General features: G+C 33.3%; 1 protein-coding gene across 3 annotated transcripts in view; it reads right to left on the bottom strand.

The window, feature by feature from the left end:
• Positions 1–1,776: 1,776 nt before the first annotated feature.
• KIAA0586 (KIAA0586 ortholog) overlaps positions 1,777–23,503 on the bottom strand; it is a 141,973-nt gene continuing 120,246 nt past the window's right edge. For 2 of the 3 annotated variants that reach the window (XM_074235906.1, XM_074235907.1), the window contains exon 31: positions 1,777–4,341. In XM_074235906.1, the coding sequence (XP_074092007.1) occupies positions 4,190–4,341 (152 nt within the window). In that variant the 3' untranslated portion in view covers positions 1,777–4,189. Of the gene's footprint in view, positions 4,342–4,976; positions 5,024–23,503 lie in introns of all 3 variants that reach the window. The other variant, XM_074235908.1, reaches the window with a different exon arrangement.

Genomic DNA, 23,503 nt, shown 5'->3' with positions numbered 1-23,503 from the left:
GACTCCATGAGAGAGCAAGAGCCATTAAACAAAATCAAAAAATTGAAAAAATAGAAGAAAATGTAAAATACTTCATCAACAAAACCACTGACCTTGAAAATAGGTCGAGGAGGGGCAACGTGAGAATTATTGGACTTCCTGAAAACATTGAAGAGAAAAAAATCCTGGACTTAATATTACAGGATCTAGTGATGGAAAACTGCCCTGATATCATGGAACCAGAAGGCAAAGTAGTTATTGAAAGAACACATCGATCCCCTCCAGAAAAAGATCCTAAAATGAAAATACCAAGGAATGTTGTGGCCAAATTCCAGAACTATCAGATAAAAGAGAAAAATTCTGCAAGCAGCCAGAAAGAAATATTATAATAAAATTTAAATAGTGAAAAAACATAAAAGTATATGTGGTAACAAAAACTACTAACCTAAAAGATTCATGAAAATTAATAAAAGAACATATTAAACTCCCTAAAAAAACTATTTTAAAAAAAAACCTGGACATTTTATTAATTATAACTAACAAATGAAAACTGTCCAAATCTATTAAAAACTGAAAGAAAAAGAAAAATAGAAGAAAAAAAAGCCCCTGATCATCTGAAAAAAAAACTATCATAGTCAAAATGTAGAGCACCTCATCAAAGTAAAAAAATACTACTAAAATCTAGAAAGAAGTCATTCAAGTATTAACAGATCATGATCAGGATCACAGCAACTTTTGCTGCTACTTAAAAACAAGAGGAGGGGCAGCTAGGTGGTGCAGTGGATAGAGCACCGGACCTGGAGTCAGGAGTACCTGAGTTCAAATCCAGCCTCAGACACTTAATAATTACCTAGCTGTGTGGCCTTGGGCAAGCCACTTAACCCTGTTGCCTTGCAAACAAAAAGCAAAAAATGCAGGCTTACAAACAAGAATGACTTACTCTACTAAAACTAACCTATTCCTACAAAGAAAAAAATGTACTTATAATGGAAAATTTAATGAAATTTTTGGCAGCAGAACAGAACTGAATTAGAACCTTGAAATAAATAATATTAAAAACAATAAAGTCCAAAGAAATCTAGAAAGGTAAAATGTATTTTAGCAACTGTAATGAAATATATATTAATGTATTTCTAATATTCTAACATGGGGGAAAAATCAAACAAAAGTTCCTTCCAAATGTTAATGTTTTCACATATTGAGAGGTTAAAAAGAAAAAAAGTTATCTTGGAGATGAATTGCTTCTTTTTGGGGAGGATGAAGCAAAAAATGAGAAAGGAGTAAAATGGAGAAAACAAGGGTAGAACTTGCTATTTCTCAAAATTGGGGTGAGTGAGAGGGTGGTCAGATGAACCTTACATCCAAATGGGCAGACATTTTGGTACAGAAATACATTGAACTCAACAGCAAAACAAGAGTGGAGGATGGTTAAGAGACAGATTAAACAGGAAGGCAAGAATCACAAGCAAAACAAACCTCCTGATCCTAAAAGGAAAATTTAAAGAGAGAGAAAAAAGGAAAATCAAAATACTAAAGTACTATGGTACTAAAGGGTACCATAGATGGGCTCTTAGATAATTGAAGAATGGTTAAACAAAATGGTAGCACATGAATGTAATGAAGTTTTTGGCATAATAATTGAAAATAAAGAGACAGGGGTGACTAGGTGGTGCAGGAGATAGAGCATTGGCCCTGGAGTCAGGAGTACCTGAGTTCAAAAACAGCCTCAGACACTTAATAATCACCTAACAGTGTGGCCTTGGGCAAGCCACTTAACCCCTTTGCCTTGCAAAGTCCTAAAAAAAATACATAAAATAGAGGCAATTTCAGAGAATTCTGAGACATAGTAAGATAAGCATTTCCAGAATGCATTATACAAAGACAGAAATATTAGAATGAAAAACAATTTTGAAAGAGTTAATAACTCTGATTAATGTAATAGCCAATCACATCTCCAGAGGACCTACGATATATTACTACATTCCAAGGTACAGAGATAAAAAATTTTGGACTTGGTAACCATCTGGATTCATTTGCTTATTTGTTTGGGGTTTTTTTTGTTTTGTTTAGGTTTTTGCAAGGCAAATGGGGTTAACTGGCTTGCCCAAGGCCACACAGCTAGGTGATTATAAAGTGTCTGAGGCTGGACTTGAACTCAGGTACTCCTGACTCCAGGGCCAGTGCTCTATCCACTGCATCACCTAGCTAGCCCTATTTGCTTATTTGTTACCAAGCCATTTTTCCTCCTCTCTCTTAGTTTTTGATTGAAGCTGGCCAAGCGGGTAATGGCAATAGCAATATGAAAAAAAGGAAGGCTATTATGCCATTCTTTTAAATGTATAGACAAAAACAGAAGATAGTTCTGAAGGAAGTAGATAGGTGGAACAGTATTGAAAATAACACAATTTATGAAATGGAGATTCATACTTCCAATTGAAATGCACTTTTTGTATTCAGTTGTTGGGGGAAAAAAAGCTTTTTTTATGTTCAGAATTTTAAATATTTTTCCAAAAAACGCTTAGTAAAATTAGGAAGATTATTGTTAGATATGTAACTCATTAAGCAAATTCCACAGCTACACCAGATCTTACTATTTCCATCTTCAGGTTTTTGCTTATGTCCTTGGCAATGGAACTTAATAATTCAATTGGTTTTAAATTATATCTTAAATAAATCACCCAGAGAGAAAATTCAGAAATTCCCTAAACTTAATTTCTAAATATAGAGAAAATTTTAAAAATCAATCATCAACAATTTATTAGGTACTTCTTATTAACTTCCCTATTAAATAGGCAGTTGGGTTGTACAATGGATAGAAGTGATGAGTCTAGACTCAGGAAGACTTGAGTTCATATCCAACCCCAGACACTTACTAGTTATATGATTTTGAGCAAGTCATTTAACCTCTGCCTGCCTCAGTTTCTTCAACTTTAAACTGATAATAATGATAGCACCTGCCTCCCAGGGTTGTTATGAGGAATAAATGAAAATATTTTAAAAGTGTTTAGCATAGGGCCTGGCATATCATTGTTTGTCCTTCAATTTCAAAGAGAACCAATGACATCACAAGGTAAATGGATTTGAGTGAGGTGCTCAATGTTGTTAGCCTCACTCTCTCTTCCAGAGTCTTCAAAATCCAGTGGCAAGACAAAAATCAAGACAACTGGCAATGCCCTGGAGGCAGTGGATAATCTTGGGTATCTGTGATGCCTGACTAAGTTCTAAAGTTCCATAGCACCTGCTTCAGTCACCTTTATGGCCATTGAAACAAACTGTTCTCATTCCCCCATTCTGCAGGGAAGAAGTCTTCACATGCTTAGAGAAGACACCCCCCTAACTCCCTGAGTCAATTATCTTCCACCTGGTTCAGTGAGTCTACTGAAATGGTTTACTAAAGAGTGGCCTCTGCATATGCTACAACTTCTTGCAGTCACAGGTGAGAGCTAGAAGACAGGCGGACACCACAAGTGGATGAGCAGGCCTTAAAAGAGCTCAACAAACCCTCACACCAGAGGTGATAGTGCAGCTCAAACATCCTATGTACCACCATCCCATATATCATGTGAGACACTATAGGTGTTTAATAGATACTTGTTTTCTTCCTTCCTATTTTCCCAAGAACTGTGCTAAGTACTGGGTATACAAAAGTAAGGATAGTCCCTGTCCTCAAGGAGCTTACATTCATTCTTCTAGGAAAGACAACAAATATTCAGAAATAAGGAGATAAAGAATACATGCAAAATGAATACAAGGTGGTTTTGTTAAGGAGAGAACTAATGGTTGTAGGATCAGAAAATACCTTCATATAGAAGCTGGTACTTGAGCAAAGTCTTGATCAGTGAAGTTTTAGTCATATAGTGTGTTAAACTTTATATTTATCAGGTCTAGGCAAAATTGTGAAAGTGTCAATCAACGCCATCCAGCCTCCAAAGTTTCCAACCTTGGAGACACCTATTATTATCATGTTCTCCAAGAACAACTTAAACCACACAAATAATGGCTTATATATAAATTACTTTATTTAGAAATCGTACATATTCACAAAGATTTCTCCTTAAAAACATATTATGAATTATTCTTAAGTAAACACTAATAACTAATAGAAAAAACAGTCTGGGAAACTGTTTTACACCAAAACAAAGAATTCAAAACTAATAGAAATATTAACAGCAAACTTTTTATTTAAACATACTTCATAAAACAGCAACTTTCAAAAAGTATCAGCTTCTGATGAGTCTACATCTCCCTGTATTGTACTGATACTCTGACAGTGAGAATGATCATCCACATTCACTGAAGGCAAGGTCACAGACATCTTGGCAAGTGTGGTCTGTGACCCTAAATATGGTGCTGCTTCACTTCCTGTAACAAAGAAAAATTCCATTCAGCTCAACAAGTATTTATTAAGATGTCTACTTTTTTGACTAGCTGCCCTAGTGAGTACAAAAGATGTATGTGGATATGACCTGCTCCTTGATCTCAAGCTTCTTACAAGCTTGTCTAAAGATAGAGTACACAAACAACCAGAGGGAAATAAACAAAAATAATAATAACCAATGGCTAAAATGTGGAGTGAAGAAAATAAATGCAAGAGAGAAATAATTAAATCCAACATGCAATTTCAACAGTACTAATATAATGTTCTGTAGTAAAAGACACTCAGAAAAAGATAAAAATTCCAAAGCACAACTTAATAAATGACATTCATTCCAGTAGCATGAAGCACAATTACCCCACAGATCTGTGTCCTACACTGACTGTTACTATATATCAACAAAAATAGTTGCAGACTTACCCTTTTAATTACCATTTGTTTGTGTGTGTGTGTGTGTGTGTGTGTGTGTGTGTGTGCGCGCGCGCGCGCACATGCTTTGCTTAAGGTAATATTAAAAAAAACTAGTTTCATTGGGGCAGTTAGGTGGCACAGTAGATAGAGCACCGGCCCTGGAGTCAGGAGTATCTGAGTTCAAATTCGGCCTCAGACATTTAATAATTACCTAGCTGTGTGGCCTTGGGGAAGCCACTCAACCCCATTGCAAAAAACCTAAAAAAAAAAAAAATAGTTTCATTAAACTAAAAATATTCTGAGAAGTAATGTCTACTTCTGACACTAGCTGGATGATTATGCACAAACAAACTTAATCATTTATAATTTTAATTTCCTCATCTGTAATACCAGAATAATCAAAATTGTAGTATCCATCTCAAAAGACAAGGAAAAATCAAATGGAAATATAAGTTAAATACTCTTCAAATCTTAGAGAGTCATAATAATGTTAGCTACTGCATCAGCTACTGCTTCTACTTCTATTATTTATCTTGTTCTATTTCAATTAAATTTTGAGGAAAACAATCCTGAGACAAATTGTTATCCTGTTTTTATTCTATATTATGCAGTTGAACAATTACTGCTCGTAGCTAATAATGATAAAGGCAATAATGAAAGTAGCAGGATATAGCAGGCAGAATGACAGGAATTGTATCGAACTGTTTACAGATTTTTTTTAAGCAAAACAAGCTATTAATTGGACTATATTTAGAGAGTTTGCTGGTGTGCTCAGCTTCTGTAGAAGGCTCTAGGATGCCTTCAGTTTGAAAAGATGCGTTCAGGTCTGCATTTGAGGAGTTAGCAATGTGCTCTGCTAGAAATGTTACCACCCTTGAGAGCACCCAAAGATCTTATTTAAGCCTACTTTTCAGTTCTGTTAAGCATCTAATTTCAGTTGCCTCCCTTGACATAATTGTTCTGTCATTCATCATATTAATGTCAGGCAAGCTTTCCGTTTTCTATTTAATTCAATTTACATTCATATAAACAATCATTAATTTTACTCCATTAATTAAATCCTCCTCTTTCTTCAAAGTTCCTTTTTTTTCTCCCTTGTCTTTTTAAGCCTCTGAAAGAGAAGCTTGGACAAGTCATTTAACCCTGATTGTCTCACATCCAGGACCATCTCCAGTCGTCCTGATCCATATCTAGCCACTGGACCCAGATGGTTCTAGAGGAGAAAGCAAGGCTGGTGACTTAGCACAAACCCCCTCATTCAAGTCCAATTCATATCCTTGTCACATGATGTTCAAGGTCTTTGAGAATGAAGGACAAACACCTCAACAGCCTTCTAACTAGTCTAACTATATATCCCTCCCCCCTCCAATATAGCCTCCACTCATTTGTCAGGATGATTTTTCTAAAATGCCCTAATCAATGAGTTATAATGCTTTACTATTACAGAGAGAGAGAGAGAGAGAGAGAGAATCCTTTCTATTTCCCATCTCCTTCCTTAGTCATTGGCTGTCTCCTATACCTTTTAACTTCCCTATCTTTCTTTTAAGACAACTCAAATATCAAGTTCTGCAGACAATCTTTCCTCATTCCCCTCAACTGCTAACTTATCCCCTCTCAGTATACTTATCATCTAAGCTGTAGATATCTTAAATACATCAAGTTATTTACATACTGTTGCTCCCCTAGAACATAAGATTCTAGAAGGCAAGAACTGTTTTTGCCTTGTTTGTCACATAGCACAGTGCCTGCAAATGATAAGTGCCTAAGTATAGTAGTTTTAAATGATAAAATACCAATATTTTAAAATTATAAATTAAGGAAAGATTGAACTTCAATTATATTTCTAGTTATTTACTGATGTTTCTGAAGCAACAAAAACAAGCCTCATCATTAAGCAAATGCTTGCTTTAAATGTATAATTTAAGATAAAAATAAAATAGCTTCTATAAAAGAGTAAATGTCCAGGCACCTGCAAAAACAATTCCAACTCTTTTCCCTTTTGAAAGCAATAGTTAATGAGAATGATTTGTTTCTTCTGATGCCAGATTCCAGCTGCTTCACTATGTTTAAAACTGACTTCAAAGTTTAAACACTGTCCTATCCCAACAATAACCTCCCCCAGATGGAATTATATCAAGTACTATCCTCAATGTTCTGAATACCACACCTGCGGCCTTTTAATTCAACATTTTATATACTTATAAAAGGAAAATGATATATTTTTTTCTCCTCCTCACTTTGTGTATTTTTGAAGCATGCTCTAAAACACACAAAGGGAAACTTACACCTGGGCTTTATTTACAGACTTCTCTACAGAATAAAAAGAAAAACCAATGGCATTTGAATCTATTATTAAACTGATGATCAAGAGAGAGAGAAAACATAATGAAGGAAATTAAATTATCTAAATAATCTAAGTATGAGTAATCTTTTCAAAATATCTCTTACCTGTAGATAAAAAAGTAAGGTAACTATTAGATTCAATAACTATCTGATCCATATCTCTTTGTGAATTATTTAAAATAATGATTATGATCATGAGTATAATGAATTTTGTCTAGACAAATCATTAGATATAGAAGTAAGCATAATTTATGTTGATTTTTTAAAAACACTGATAATTATGTCTCTTCTAAAACAAGGCAAATAAGTGACGACTATTGTGAATGCCTTAATTTTAAGTCAAACATAATAATTTTAATGATAAGCAACAGAGAATCATTTTGACTAATTTTCTTCATGAATTAAAAAGGGACAAAGGAAGCAAAAGACCATGATAGAAATTGCAATTTGCATTAAAAAACAGTACTATTTAGGCAATGGCTTTCCCAAGAACCCTCCCCCCAAAGCTTATAGTTTTATCCAATAAACTAATAATTAAAATAGAAAGTGTTGCTATGCCTGTTTCCCTATATCAACACAGAGTGCCTTCCATAAAATAATTTACTTATAACCAAGAAACAGAAAAAAAGCAATTAAAATTTAACTAATTCATGCTTGAAGAAGTATGAAAGCACAGAGAAAAAAGAGATGGTCTCAGAGTCAGGAAGACTTAAATTCAAGTCCTGTCTTGGACATACAGTGATTGTAAAACCCTGAGCAAGTCACAGAAACTCTCAGTGGCCAAGCAGAAGATAGGACTCATCTTCATTAAAAAGAAGTTTTCCTTTGGGTGTTCCCTATACTGGTGAAATTATAGGTCTAGTGAGAAAAAAATTATAATTATAATAATTCAAATTTCATCAATTTTCATATTTAGGTGAGGTAAACAGACTCAAAATTCTCATCTTATGACTTTGGAAGGAGGTAGGAATATCAAATAGAAAAGTAAAAGGTTCTAAGCCTTTAATTCAATTTAATTAAGCCTTTAACTCAACTTGAGCCTTTAACACAATTTAATTGAGTCTACAATTCCATGCTCCATCTGTGCTGAATCAGATGACTATATTAAAATATCCTAAAATATAAAGAGAAAATACATATGATCTTTGAGGACAGGGATTGTCTTGATTTTTATAGTTCCAGGACTTAGTCCAATACCTTGTACCTAGGGAAGCTTAAATAATCAGTAAATGAATGATGATATGGAGGCACATTTTATAATCCCGCACAAAAATATTTTTCTATGTCCACTATAATTTAAATAAATTCAAATATTTGATAATTTCATGAAGAAAGCAAACATGTTTTAGGTAAAGATATCGTGTCATTAAAATAACAATAGTAATATGAGCATAGCATTACCTAGTTTATAAAAGAAAGATGGTCTTATTATAAAGCAATTAAATAATAGTTTTCAATTATTAAATGTTACAAGAGGAAGTTATTTTTAAAATGAAAGTAGTATATTAAAGAAATGAGGGGTGGCTAGGTGGCACAGTAGATAAAGCATCGGCCCTGAAGTTAGGAGTACCTGAGTTCAAATCCGGTTTCAAACACTTAATAATTACCTAGCTGTGTGGCCTTGGGCAAGCCACTTAACCTCATTTGCCTTGTAAAAACCTAAAAAAGAAAAAAAAGAAGAAAAGAAAAAAGAAAGAAATGGAAAATACTGCAGATCAATCTTTAAAAGATATTCTAAGCCTTAAGAAAGTTTTAAAGAAACTTTACAGGAACTGTACCTCCCTATTACCTTAGGCAAAGGTAAGAGACCATGGGCATGTAGTATCACATATACTGTAAAGCACAGTCGATGCACTGATTAGTGTTACCAGACTGCTTATTTTACTTTTCATTTTTTTGTTATTAAGAGAGGATCACTGTGTAGGCAAGAGGAAACTGAAATATTCAGAACAACGAAAAAATAAAAAAATTTCAGCACAAATAAAATTTTTAAAAAGAACTTGACAATCAAGTATATCTTTAATATCTATAAAACATAAAGATGGTGTATACAGTTTATGGATAATTTGCAAACAATAGAGTAGAGTAAAATAAGCAAATCTGAAATGATTAGTGAAATCCTTATTTACATTATGATTATAATGGAATATCCAACACTAGAAATTATTTCCAACTCCCAAATATCACATCTACAGATAAAGCATATGTTTATACACTTTATAAAAAGAAATTACTACACCTTGAAACCTCTTTCTTAATAATGGTATTCTATCTTTCATGTTACACGTAAGAAAGGAATGCAGGTCTAAGTGTTCTTAGTGTTTGATTCAAAGGTGAGCTGTCTATTTGTCAATAAGTAAAGGGAAACAAGCAGCACAGTGTAGTAGGTAAGTGCCTTATAGAGCCAGGATCATGTGGGTTCAAGGATGGGCTCTAATTCATACTGCCCTGGGACACCCCAGGCAATTATTTAAGGCTATCACCTAGAGAAAAATTGTAGATCTCCATGAGCAGAGAGGAACTAGACATGAAATCATAGATGAACTTTTCTTACTGTAAGTTTAGAATTCAAAGAGACATGTATGAAAGTGAATGGGGAAAAAAGACATTGCGTTGAAAGTCTAAAAGTGCATAAATAATCAATTAGTATTTAAGGCATGAATATGCATCAGATGCTTGTATTGGAAAGAAAAAATCCACAGTTGACTATTCTAAAAGATTAGAATCTAGCAGTTATGGAGAAAAAACTGACAGCAAAAGATCAACAGTGATTAGTAGAGTAAAAGAGGCTTAAGTATTCTTAATACTTGTTGATTGGGAAATAAATGAATTTAAAAAACTTTATAGATTAATAAACATTAATAACTAAGAAAATTTCTTCACTAAAAAAATTGCATTTGAAATCTTGAATCTCAACTAGAGAAAGATTTTTTAAAGTATATATTAAATCTAACATAGCAGTTTCAACATTGCTGTATCTCCTGAACTTTCTTCTGCTCTCCTCTGTGTATTTTTTAAATGTCTGATTGATGACCTCCCTTTTGGTATCAGTTTTAATTCTCATAAATCTTCTCTTTATTACTCCCTTCAAAAATAGTTCTCCCTTGTAACAAAAAATATTTTAAGCAAAATAGACTATTATACTGGCTATATTTGAAAATGAGTTTCCTCATTTTCACTAGCTAGTGTTTCACCTTTCTGCCACTGAATGGGAGTTTCAATTAAGCTTTAGCTTTCTGATATCATGATAGGTCATTTCAAAAATAAAAATTCATAAATCTTTGATGAGTGTTTTTTGTTTTGTTTTTTACAATGTTAAAGTCACTACAGAAATTGTTCTAGCTCTACTCATTCCATCTGTAATAGTTCATATAAGTCCTCCCTGAATCTATTAACTTTTGTCATTTCTTACAAAGCAATCATTTATATATATATATATATTATTTGTATATACCATAATTTGCTCAAGAGTTCCATCTGGTTCTTTCTTTGTTTCTTTGATCCTTTTGAAATATATGTTAGCAGTAGTAGCTAAGGTCAAAGAGAATACATTAATTTTAGTGACTTTAGGGGTAAAACTCCAAGCTGTTTCCCGGAACAGCTAGACTACTTCATAGGACATTAGCACACCTCCACAACCCCTCACATAATTGTTATTTTCATTTGTTATCTTTCTCAATCTGATATATATGAAGTAGAACCCATTAAGTTGTTTTAATTTGCATTTCTATTATTATTATTATTATTAGTGATTTGGAGAAATTTTTAATATAGTAGTTGATAGTTTCTATTTCTTCTTTAGCAAACTTCCTGCTTATCTACTTTTGGTCACTTTTGCTCATATATTTGAATCAATTTGCTACATAGCTTGATTATCAGGTCTTTTTTCAAAGAAGTTTGCTGAAAATATTTTGTTTTAAATAACCATTTCCCTTCTAAATCTAACTACATTGATTTATTTGTGAAAAAATTTTTCCAATTTTTTGCAATGTTGTCTTTGATTCATCATGAACTCTTCCAAATTCAGAACTGTATCAGGAAGTATCCCCCTTCCCTTCTCCCCTAACCTATTTATAACCTGGTCTTTTTTTTATATCCAAGTCATGAATCCATTTGGAATTTATCATAATAAGTATATGAAACATTATACTAAATCTAATTCCTGCCATATTACTGTCCAATTTTCCTGGAAATTTTGTAGAATAGTCTTTACTCCAATAACTAGGGTTCTCCAATTATCTGAACAAATGCAACTATCAGTCAATCCATAAACAAACATTTACTAAGCATTTACTATATGCATTAGGAATGCAAATGTCAGAGATGGGCTAATATCTCTTTGCAAAGACCTTATATTCTAAAGAGGAAAACAAAGATATAGGTAAACATATATAAAATAAACATATGCAGAATAAAAGAAAAGTAAATGACATACAAAGTTGTTTGAGAAGACGAGTCCTTATAGTTGGGGGGATCAGGAAAGGTCTCACATTTAAGGTGGCAGTTAATTCCTGCCACATAGACAGAGTAAATATATGGGATGTCATATGACTAAATACAATAAATAAATATTTATTAGGCCCCTACAATGTACCTAAGTGCTGGGGATATAAAAAGAGGGAGGAAAAAATAGTTCCTGCCATCAAAGAGTTAAAAATCTAATTGGGAGAGATAATATGCAAACAAATATATACAAAGCAAGTATATAGGAAATTAAAAGAGGGAAAGCACTAGAATTAAGAGGGATTAGGGAAGGTTTCCAGTAAAAGGTAGGATTTTGGCAGGTACTTAAAGGAAGCCAAGGGCATCAATTGTCAGAGAAAAGCAGGGAGAACTGAGAGACAATGTCTTATGGAACAGCAAGGAAGCCAGCATCACTGGATCAAAGAGTATGTGTCTAGGAATTGAGTGTAAAGAAGACTGGAAAGGTAAGAAAGGTAGGTTAGGAAGGGCATTGAATGTTAAAGCATTTTTCATCTGCTTCTGGAGGCAACAGAAAGCCATTGGAGTTTGGTCCAGGATGGGGAAGGAGGAGGGGAAATGGGAGAAGAAGTGATGAGGAAAGTGATGTGATTGGACCTGTAGTTTAGGAAAATCACTTTAGTGGCTGAATGGAGGACTGTGTGGAATGGGGAGAGACTTAAGAAAGGTGGATCCACAAGCAGAAAAATAATTTAAAAGTAACATATAACAAATCCAGAAAGATATTCTAGGGGAAAGAATGTAAAAGAGACTAACTGAACAACGAAGATGGAAAAATTGGGTGGGGATCAAGTGTTATGGGACTTTAAAAACTAAACAGAGAAGGTTACATTTTATCAGACATTTAGAGACATTTTATCATTACATTTAGAAACAGCAGGAAACCACTGAAGTTTCCAGGTATGGGAGAGATATTGTGAGATTTACTTAAGGAAAATCATTTTGGCACTACTCTGAAGGACGGAATGAAGTGGAGAGAGACCAGGTTAGTGAAACCAAGTTAGAGGCCATTGCAATCATCTCAGTGAGGAATGACAAGGACCTGAACCAAGTTGTAAGATATGGCAACTTACTAGGCATGCAAGGTATGTAAAAGTGAGATAAAAGCCACTCTTATGAACCTTGGGGAACCTGAAGAATTGTGGTTCCATTCACAGAAAGAGGAGTTCGGAAGAAGGGTGGGGGGAGGGGGATAACATTCCATTTTGAATATTTTATGTTTAAGACTTCTTCAGGATATTCAATTTGAAATGTTCAATAGGCAAACAGTGATGCAAGACTGAAGCTGAAGAGAGAGACTAGAGCTGGATATATAGTTTTGAGACCAATGGGGAGGGAGATGATAATTAATTTCATGAAGCAAATGGCTAATGCAGACAAGGACCCTGTTCCTGGACAAAGCACCTGGTATACAGTTGTATCAGTATTCTGAAAGGGTTAATAAAATGACTGATCCAGGCAAAGCATTATACTTCAAGAGTTTAAAGAATCTTAATGGATAAATGTTTTTCTTTCCTGTACATGTTCTTATATGTGATCTTTTACATCATGCAAAAAAGGTAGGGTGAAATAAATAGCTATCTTATTTTTGGGGGGAGGAAAAGATAACTAAATATTGAAAGGATATTTATTTTATTCTATCTCTATTGAAATATATGCAGATGATCAACATTTAAAACTTACAGATGTTCAAATGTATTTACCTTTTCTAGATTTCTTCTGACTTCCGTATTTTAGTGTCATTGTTTCTGTTCATCTTTGAACTATTCATCAGAAATGCTTGAAAATCCTGTACTTGATTGAAAGTTCATTTTCCCCCCTTAGAGTATACTCAGTCTTGTAGATTAGGCTATTATTAGTTGCAATTCTTTACTTATGGCCTTTATTTTGCTTCCAAGATTGAGGCAACTGGGTGGCATTATGGACAGAGTAATAGAGAATGAGGAAGCTGAGTTCAAATTCTACCAAAGACAATTACAACCTGTGTTATCATGAACAATTTACTTAATATCTTTATTTTTTTTTTTAGGTTTTTGTAAGGCAAACGGGGTTAAGTGGCTTGCCCAAGGCCACACAGCTAGGTAATTATTAAGTGTCTGAGACCAGATTTGAACCCAGGTACTCCTGACTCCAAGGCTGGTGCTTTATCCACTACGCCACCTAGCCGGCCCTACTTAATATCTTTAAAACACACACACACACACACACACACACACACACACACACACACACACACCACCATTTGTTCAGCACCATTATTTCCAGTTCTTTGCTATTACAAAAGTGCTATTATATATTTGTATTTATAGGTCCTTTCCCTGTCTTTGACCTCCTTTTGTCATTGGTCTAAAAAAAATGAATCAAATGTTATTCAGAGGCTAGCTAATTTTTTAATGCAGTTTCAAATTACTTCCCAGAATATTTAGATGAATTCATAAGTTTTACCAAAAGAGCATTAGTATAATTTATTGTAAAAATCAGTGTAAAATCCTTTACTATTGCTTATTTAATTTGAATTAATTGTATTAATATGTTAATATATAAATGTAATAATACAATTTAACTTGTATTTCACTCATTGTCAGTTATGAGACATTTTTTCATTTGATGGTTGATAGCGATGGATTTCTTTTGAGTTTGTTTTTTTTTTTGCTCGTCTTTTCATATTCATTTATCCATTGGGGAAAGACTCTTGTTCTCTGATAAATCTTATTTACAAGACCTTCAGAGAAATGTACTATAAAGAATTCAATGATTCTTTTGAAAATGAGTTTTCTTGGGGGACAGCTAGGTGGCGTAGTGGATAAAGTACCAGGCCTGGAGTCAGGAGTACCTGGGTTCAAATCTGGTCTCAGACACTTAATAATTACCTAGCTGTGTGGCCTTGGGCAAGCCACTTAACGCCGTTTGCCTTGCAAAAAAAAAAAAAGAAAAAAGAAAATGGGTTTTCTTTTAATTTTTTCAATCTTTTGGCTTTGTTTTGTTTCTTTTTGTCACCTGGAGACAATGAATTCTGTTTGCTTAGTTCTGTTTTTAAGTGTGTTCACTACTTAAGTTTGTTTTTCTACTTTCTGGTCTATGTTCTTTATTCTCTTTCCAATTCTCACCTTCCTCCCACCCCACTCTCCTGCCCCAATGTTTAATTTCATCTTGAATTTCATTTTTTTTCTATGTCTTCCAAGTATTCTTAAAGTCCATACACAAGGCAATTTTTTTTTATCTGAAACTATGATTGCAGTTTTATAGTATTACTCTCTTCTTCTGGGTTTACTACTTGGTCTTCTCTTAAACGATACTAATTCTTTACTGTGCTAATTTTCTTCTTCTTACTTGTAATCCCAAGTCTCAGTTAGGGTCTTTATACAAGACTGAACTCTGATCTCCTCCCAAACTCTTGAACAGCTGGCCAAAGATTGTCCCAGATTTCTGAAGCTCCTGTCATTAGCTTTACCCCTTCCTTGATTGGTCTGTTATGAAAATGAGGCTCCTCCTATCTTTCTCCGAGTTCACATGTATGTGTGTGTATGTGTGTGTGTGTGTTTGTGCCTGTGTGTGGGTCTGTGTATGTATCTGTGTGTTTATGTGTGTCTGTATCTATGGGTGTTCAATCTGATGCCCTTTTCAAGTTTTTGTTGGATTTTATGGGGGAAAGCTTGGCTCCTCTATAACCTTTCTTGTTATATTAACACAAGAAATCTTCTTTACTATCATACTTATGAAGTCATACAACTAGTCCTGATTTGGTCAATTAAAAATTCATGTTATTATTTCAAATCAATCCTAAAGCAGCATGACAATACTTAATCCTTTTATTGACAAACATCTTTTCTGCAAAAGTAGCTTAACCATAACTTTAACTTCAGGCTTGTTTTTTTTTTCAAATCCATGATATCTAATTTATCAGAACTTAAGAAACCTCAACAATAAGCGTATCTTGATCTTATAACTATCCCCTCCTTTGATTTGGCACTTGTTCTTCCATTTTCATTGTCCTTTTCACTTGAAATGGTTGCTTTAAACAAATACATATAAACATACATCAGATACCCTCTTTGTATGTACAAAAATTTGAGTTTTTTCAAGACTTAGGTTATTCTGGATTTCACAACTTGTCCCCCTTTCAATGTATACACTTTTATATTGTAACAATGTTTCTATATTCAGCTACATTTTAAATATATCTGACATTTCTCCCCTCTTTCTCCCTCTAACTTTGATTCTCCTTTACATCTAGATCAATTAATTCTCTGAGACTGAATTATATGAGATCTCTCTGGGATATTCTGTTAATTTAAGTATCTAATGTTTACCATTCTGATGACCAAAAGTGAAGAAGAATTAGGAAGTTTCTTGATGAGGGTGAAAGAGGAGAATGAGGGTGAAAGAGGAGAATGTAAAAAGCTGGCTTGAAGCTAAATATGACATAAAACTAAGATCATGGCAACTAGTCGCATCACTTTCTGGCAACAGAGAGAGAATAAATGGAAGTAGTAACAGACAATATTCTTGGACTCAAAAGATCACTGTAGTTACTAGTCATGAAATTGAGATGCTTGCTTCTTGGAAGGAAAGCTGTGGCAAATCTGGACAAGCATACAAAAGGGTAGAGATATCACTTTTCTGACAAAGGTCCATATAATTTTTCCACTAGCAATGTATGGCAATGAGAGCTAGACCATAAGGAAGGCTGGGCACTACAAATCAACACTTTCAAAATGTGTTTTTGAAAAAGACTTCTGAGATTCCTTTGGACAACAAGGAGATCAAATCAATCAATACTTTAAAAAATTAATTCAAACTATTCACTGAAAGGTCAATACTTAAGTTGAAGTTTAAATATTTGGGTCACATCATGAGAAAATGGTATTCATTGGAAAAGACCCTGATGTTGGGAAAGACTGAAGGTAAAAGAAGAAGGTGATGGCAGAAAATGAGATGGACAGATGAATCTGGACAGAATTCAGGAGAGATTGGAGGAGAGAAGAACCTGGTGTGCTCTCTTCCTTTGGGTCACTGAAGGATGGCACAAAACAGTTTTGTAATTTGTCCTTTATTTCTGTTGAATTCTCACTTTTATTGGTAAATAAATATTGGGAGCAGGTTTTTGATCATCCTTTTTGTTTTACTTATTACAATATAAGTTCCTAGTTGGAGGCAGAGGGGTGCCTTCCTTTTGGTTTCTGTTTGTCTTAGCCCATTAATAAATGCTCACTTGACTGAATTACACCCTCAGCATCATATGCAAGTGTGACATCATCAGTATCTTCCAACACTCAAGACATTTTCATATCATCTATCACTACCTTGGTTGGGAAAGCAGTTTTGAAATATAATGTTCTTTCCATTTTATTGTATTTAAATTTATTTGTTAAATATTTCCCAGTTAACATTTAACTAACTCTGGTTCCAGTAGCACATTGCTTGTGTTTTTTTGACATCTCTCAGACAAAATAATCATTTTCATAGCTACCATATATTTAATAACTCTTCCACAAATGCTTATTAAATAACCTAAAAACGTTCCCTATATTCATTGTGGCTTTTATTCAGACTAAAATATAATACTATTACCTGGATTTTGTTTGCAGAATTTATTAATTTATTAATCACTGGGATGATTTAAAAACTGTAATATCATGGAAATGTAAGCTTTTCTCATGATAATCTGGTTTATAAGGCATATAAAAAATTTTCAAGTTAAATCTTATCAAAAATTTTAAGAAATGGTGCTGTCTGTTATTATTATGTGTAAATTAAATGAGACTTTCACAAATCCAAGCTATTTCATTTGCTAAATGTGTCGTAAGAGATTTGAATCCAAGTGCTGAGTTTTGCTTAGTTCACAGAATCAATTAATCAATAAATGAGTAATCTGATTCTTAATAACTTTAGAAAGTATTTTCAAGGAAGTATTTTTTTCTTAGTTTTTCTTTCTATTTCTTATAAATCTGGAATATTTTGTGTTGACAAACTGTTTGACTTTCATGTCACAATAGTCTGTACATGCAAACCAATTTGGAAAAAGCCACTAAGGTACAAGTTATACTAAGGGGCAAATCAAGCAAAAATTTTAAAATATAATATGAAATTGCCAATATGTTCATAGAGTTGCCTGTTTAGGAACCCCATTTTTCTCTTGTTTTCATGTGACTGATATTTTTAGTACAGTAAGGAAAGTTGTGAATTGACCATAGCATAAAGCAAAGTATTCATAGCTTTATATGATGTTTGTCCTTTGTTCTTGAAGAAGACCATGGTATCAAAGGAGATGGCTAAGTCACCAGCCTCACTTTCAACTCAGAGTCAGTTAGGTGTTGCACTGGATAGAGCACAGACCTTGGAGAAAGGAGGATGGCAGTTTGAATCTTGCCTCAGATACTTGAAAACTTACTAGCTGTAAGACCTTGGGCAAGTCACTTAACCCTTATTGTCTAGCTTCCAGGACCATCTCTAGTTGTCCTGATCCACATCTGGCTATTGGACCCAGTTGGCACTGGAAGAGACAGTGAGGCTAGTGGCTTAGCACAGCACCCATCACTCAAATTCAATTCATTTATATGCTTGTCATGGTACCATCTCTCTTATGTCATGTTTTTCTTCAAGGAAGGTCAAACATCAAAAATCTTATAAATACAACTTCGAAGAGTTCTATCACTTTCTGTTACTTAATGTTTCAACCTGTTTATAATCAAGTGACCTGATAGGGTTAAGAACTTTTGTGGGACAAAAAATTTCTTTAATCAATCACTATCAACTTCAGAATAAGAAAAAGTCTTCGGTAGAACAGCAGCCCTAAACCTAATTTTTGTCACACTGTATTAAAGTATTTTTCTCAGTAAATATTCTAGTATTCCACTAAGACAATAGAAATACTTGTATTAAGAAAAATATTCCCAGTTTTTAATTTATAGGAAAGGGGCCTTATGCCATCATTTTACAAATGAGGAAGTTTGTTTTTTATTTTCTTATCATATAAAATGATAGCAATGAACACCTAATTACAAAGTAGTTTTTGATTTTTTTATAAAAAAGTGGCAAAAATACATTTTATATATTCTGAATAGCAATCAACTATGTTTAAATCCATCACAAGAGAACAACATCAGGTTACATAGTACATAGTCACCTTGAACTAATCTTAAAAATGAGAAAAAAGAGAGACCGTATTTCTTTCATGAAAAAGAAAATATAATTTCTCATAAATTATTTTTTACCAAAATGTTTTCCATGAAATTTTGTTTTATGTACATCATATTGTATAAACAATTTATCTCTTATGTACTAAATGCCTGGAGATGTCTTAAAATTTTATTACAAAAATGCTCCTTTAAAGCTAATTGATGGTCTTTTTTATGTATTATTAGCACCTTAAAAAAAAAAGTTACCTTTCAAGTTATGAACCTTTCTTAGAGAGGCCATAGTGAGTGCTAATGACTACTTTCTGTTATTATGATGCAATAAAATTGTCCCATCCAAAGAAGCCAAAAAACTCCTAACACAAATGAAACATTTTCATTGAAGGCTTCATGATTATTAGATTCTGTCTATTTTAAATCAAAGATTTAAACATAGCTATACTCATGCACATTATTCTAGGTATTCTTTTAACTAGGATGTCAGCACACTGAATCATTTTGCAAATTTGTCAGTTTCCTGAAATAGCTTGGCAACTGGTCTATGTCCTTAGCACTTTACAGAAAGCACCTCAAAATCTCCTTCAATGGCCTGTATAGTTTTCTTTATACAACAAAAGTTGTATAAAAAGAAGGTTTTAGAAGACCTGTAAATTAGCAAATAATGAATGAGAATTAGAAATTAAAACTTTGTTTAGTCTAAGGAAAAACAATTCTCTAAATCATAGCCACATGGCTGTTTCTTGTTTGCATCAACCCTGGTTGACTATTATTGTTTTCTGTTAATTCTCTGGGGTCCAGGCCTGACTTTGTTGAATGAGCCAATTGTTTTCCTTTGTGTTGCCCATCAAGTAAGTTCCCATCTGGTTTGTATCAGACTGTTTTCACAGCCAACAACTGCTGCCTTTTCTATATCCTGACACTTAAGGGCCCCATTGCTATCAAAGCATTTCTATGATAGCTTGTCTGGCCGGGCCTATACAGCTGTGCCTTACAGCTTGAAATTATTACCCAAAGTAATGGTAACTTAGAACTTGAACTGGCCCTTATTCCCATTGGTGTCGTGTTTACAGTGAACAGAATATTTTTTTTCCTGTCCTGAAACTTGCTTTTCAACAGAAATTCTTTAACACTCCTATTCTTATGTATAAAATAGTCCAGTTCTTATTTTCTAGATATATATATATAGCACCAAGAAAGCTAACTGTTCACAATGATGTATTTAATTTATATGGATAAATTAGGCAAAATAAACAAAAAACCTGATAGTGTTGATGATCCGTGCCATAAAGTAACTGTAAGTTATCATTAATTAAATATTTATTTCTGATTATAATCATATTATAACTTAAGAAATCATTTTAGATTTAGAATGTTTCCAGGTAATAGGCTTTCTCTGTGTCACTTTTTAGACTGAATGGCAGTAAATAGCAGATCAAATGAAAACTACTTTAGCAAATATTCAGTGAGTCTACTTTCAGTTCAGTGGGGTATAAAATTTCATTTCTAAGAATGGTACCTGGTAAATGTTTCTCTAGGAGCCTTGAAGTAGCCTTAGAAGTAGTAAGTTTCCTCTGACTGGAGTTAAAACTCATTGCTGTGTAGCAATAAACTGTCCCCACAAAGTTCATGACAGTAATTTTAATTAAGATCCAAGCAAATATACAGAAACAAAATGTAAATATAAGGCTTCTCCATGCATACAGGTCACCAAAAAAATATTCATTCTTCACCATTTAGAGATGTTCACAAGATTATGACTTTGGGGGCAGCTAGGTGTGGAGCAGTGGATAGAGCACCAGTCCTGGAATCAGGAGGATCTGAGTTCAAATTCAGCCTCATACACTTAATAATTACCTAGCTGTGTGACCTTAAGTCACTTAACCCAACCCCAATGCCTTGCAAAAACAAAACAAAAAGATTATGACTTTTTTCTCTAAAACTGTGTGATTATTATGTCAAAAAGTACAAAGTGCTGAGTCAAGATAATCTTACAAAAGGTTCAATTATTGCCTTTCAAACTGAATAATTTCAGTTGATACTTAAATATCTTAAGGAGGTTAATGAAAGAAATTCATCAAAAAAAAGGGAAATACATCTTATAATCAGTTTGGTCTACAAGATAAATATAAAAATCTTGTTAACCAAGAAATATTTATTTAGTGTCAAATGTAATCAAGGTTTTTAATTTTATGAAAGAAATAAGTACTTTAATAAGCTGTCTTTTTTGTTTTTTTAACAAAGTTCTTTTTTTAAGAAGGCATTTAAAAATGCCTTTAAATGGAATTTCATAGCTGATAAGCTAAAAGAAAGTACATAAAAGATAATTAGATTATATGCATATAGTATATATGTTCTCAATTCTCAATTAAATTTTTAACTGAACTTTCTCACTAGATACATGCATCCCTCATCCTAACAAGTGGGGATCATATTTGCCATAATCCTATTGTGCCATATCTTTTAGTTATATGTAGGATTTGGTTAAATCATTGCATCTGGCTCCTAATGAATCACATCATTTTGTTAAAAATTTATAAATTTTGATATGCCTTGTAAATCTTATAGTACTATTATATAAATACCAAACTTTATTATCAGTATTATTATCATCATCATTATTATTATCATTATTATTATTATTATTATTATTATTATTATTATTATTATTATAACATCAGATGAGGAATCATGAGAAAATAGTTTTTAATTCTGGCTCTGCTTGTAAACAGCTATAATCATAAGAAAATCACTCATCATTCCTTGAGGTTGAGGTGAATTTTCTTCCAAGGAAAAAGAAAGACAATGGAGGCAAAGTCACAATGGCAGAATGAAAAGAGCATTTTTTCTAAGCTCTCTCAACACAATCCTTTAAAACAACTTTAATAAAACATATCAAACTGAATTGTAAAAAAGTCAATAAAAAGACACAATAAGTCATTTTTCCAGACTTAGGAAGAGAAAAAGAGAGGTATGTGGAGAAAGGGGTGGGAGCTGGCCAGGAACATATGTGTGGGAGAAGAAGCACCAGTAGTAACACTGAAGGCAGCCAGCCCTAGGAATGGTATGGGGATTTAGAAATCTTGTCAGAAAGAGATTCCAAGAGAACCCCTGTGGATCAGGTGCCTTTTGACTGTCCCATGTCACAGTTCTGGGTTGAAAAGGAGTAGTTGCAATCACAAGGGAGAAGGGATCCTACCTATGTAAGGATAAGAGTCCAAATCAGAAGGGCAGTGACAGACACCACTTTGGAAGGACAGAAAACTAAGCAGTAGAAGAACATAAAAGACAAATTCAAGGCAGAAATCTATCCCACTCTCAAAAGTAACCTGAACCCAATCCAAAAATAAAATCTAAAGTCAAGAAATAGACTAAAAAATTGAGCCAACAACAAAAAAGAAACCTGACCATAAAAAAGCTACTACAGTGTAGGGAAGGTGAAGGACATAATCTCAGAATAAAACAAGGATTTGAAAACATCAGGCTTCAAAGAAAAACAGGCCAGACACAAACCCACAAAGGGATTTAACATGTTTAAACTGTATACATTCCTATATGGGAAGATTTTACATGTAACCCTTAAAAACTTTATCATTATTAGGATAGTTAGACAGAGGCATGAATGTGTGAATCTGTTATGTTGGGATAATCTTTAAGAGTTGAAGAGTGAGAAAAAAGAAGGATGCACTGAGAGAAGGGGGAAAGAGAAAAAATGGGGGAAAATATCTCATGTAAAAGAGGCATGCAAGGAAGAATTCTTACAATGAAAGGGAAAATTGGCAATACTTGAAATTACATTTTCATCTGAACCTCATGAAGGAGGGAAGAACATATATATTCACACAGGCTAGATATAGAAATTCATGTTAACCAACAAAGAAATATGAGAGGAAGGAGCCAAAGCAAAGTGGTAAAGAATGATAAGAAGGAAGATAAATTAAGGGAAGCAGCAGTCAGAAATAAACCAGATTTTTGGAAGAAGGGACAGGTTAAAAAGAAGTATAAACAGAAGAGAAGATGGAGGGGAAGTATAAACAGAAGAGAAAATGGAGGGGAATAGTAATCATAATTGTGAATGTAAATAGGATGAATTCACTCATAAAACAAAAGTATTAGAAATAAGAATTGAACAACATGTTTGCAAGAGACAAATTTAAAACAGAAAGACATGCACAAAGATAAGGGACTGGAGAAGAATCTAATTTTGCTTCAACTAAAGTAAAATAGCAGAGGTAGCAATTATGATATGAGATAAAGCAAAAACAAAAACAGACATGATTAAAAGAAATGATCAGGGAAACTACATTTTGTTAAAAGGTACCACAGACAATGAATTTATATCAATACTAATCATTTGTGCCAAAAGGCATAGCATCCAAATTCTTGAAAGAAAAGTTGAGTAAGTTACAGGAAGAAATAGCAAGTAAAATTATACTAATGGAGGAACTCATTTACCCCTCTCAGACCAAGTTAAATCTAACTATAAAATAAACAAAAAAAGAAATTAAGGAGAGGAAAATAATTTTAGGAAATGATAGATCTTTAAGAAATGATGAATGGGAAAAGAAAGAAATATACCTATATCTCAGTGGTGCATGACATCTTCTCATAAACCTCACAAATGTAGAAAAGCAGAAACATTTAAATACATTATTTTCAGACTACAATGCAAGAAAAATTTCAATAAAGATTCTTAGAAGCATAGATTAAAAATTAATTGGAAACTAAAAAATCTAATTCTAAAGAATGAGTGGGTCAAAGAACAAATCATACAAGTCAT

Source organism: Macrotis lagotis, chromosome 4 (genome assembly GCF_037893015.1).
Source record: "Macrotis lagotis isolate mMagLag1 chromosome 4, bilby.v1.9.chrom.fasta, whole genome shotgun sequence".
In the NCBI taxonomy this organism is placed as follows: domain Eukaryota; kingdom Metazoa; phylum Chordata; class Mammalia; order Peramelemorphia; family Peramelidae; genus Macrotis; species Macrotis lagotis.
The sequence above is the reverse complement of the archived record's forward strand: the minus strand, read 5'-3'. Positions and strand labels throughout refer to the sequence as shown.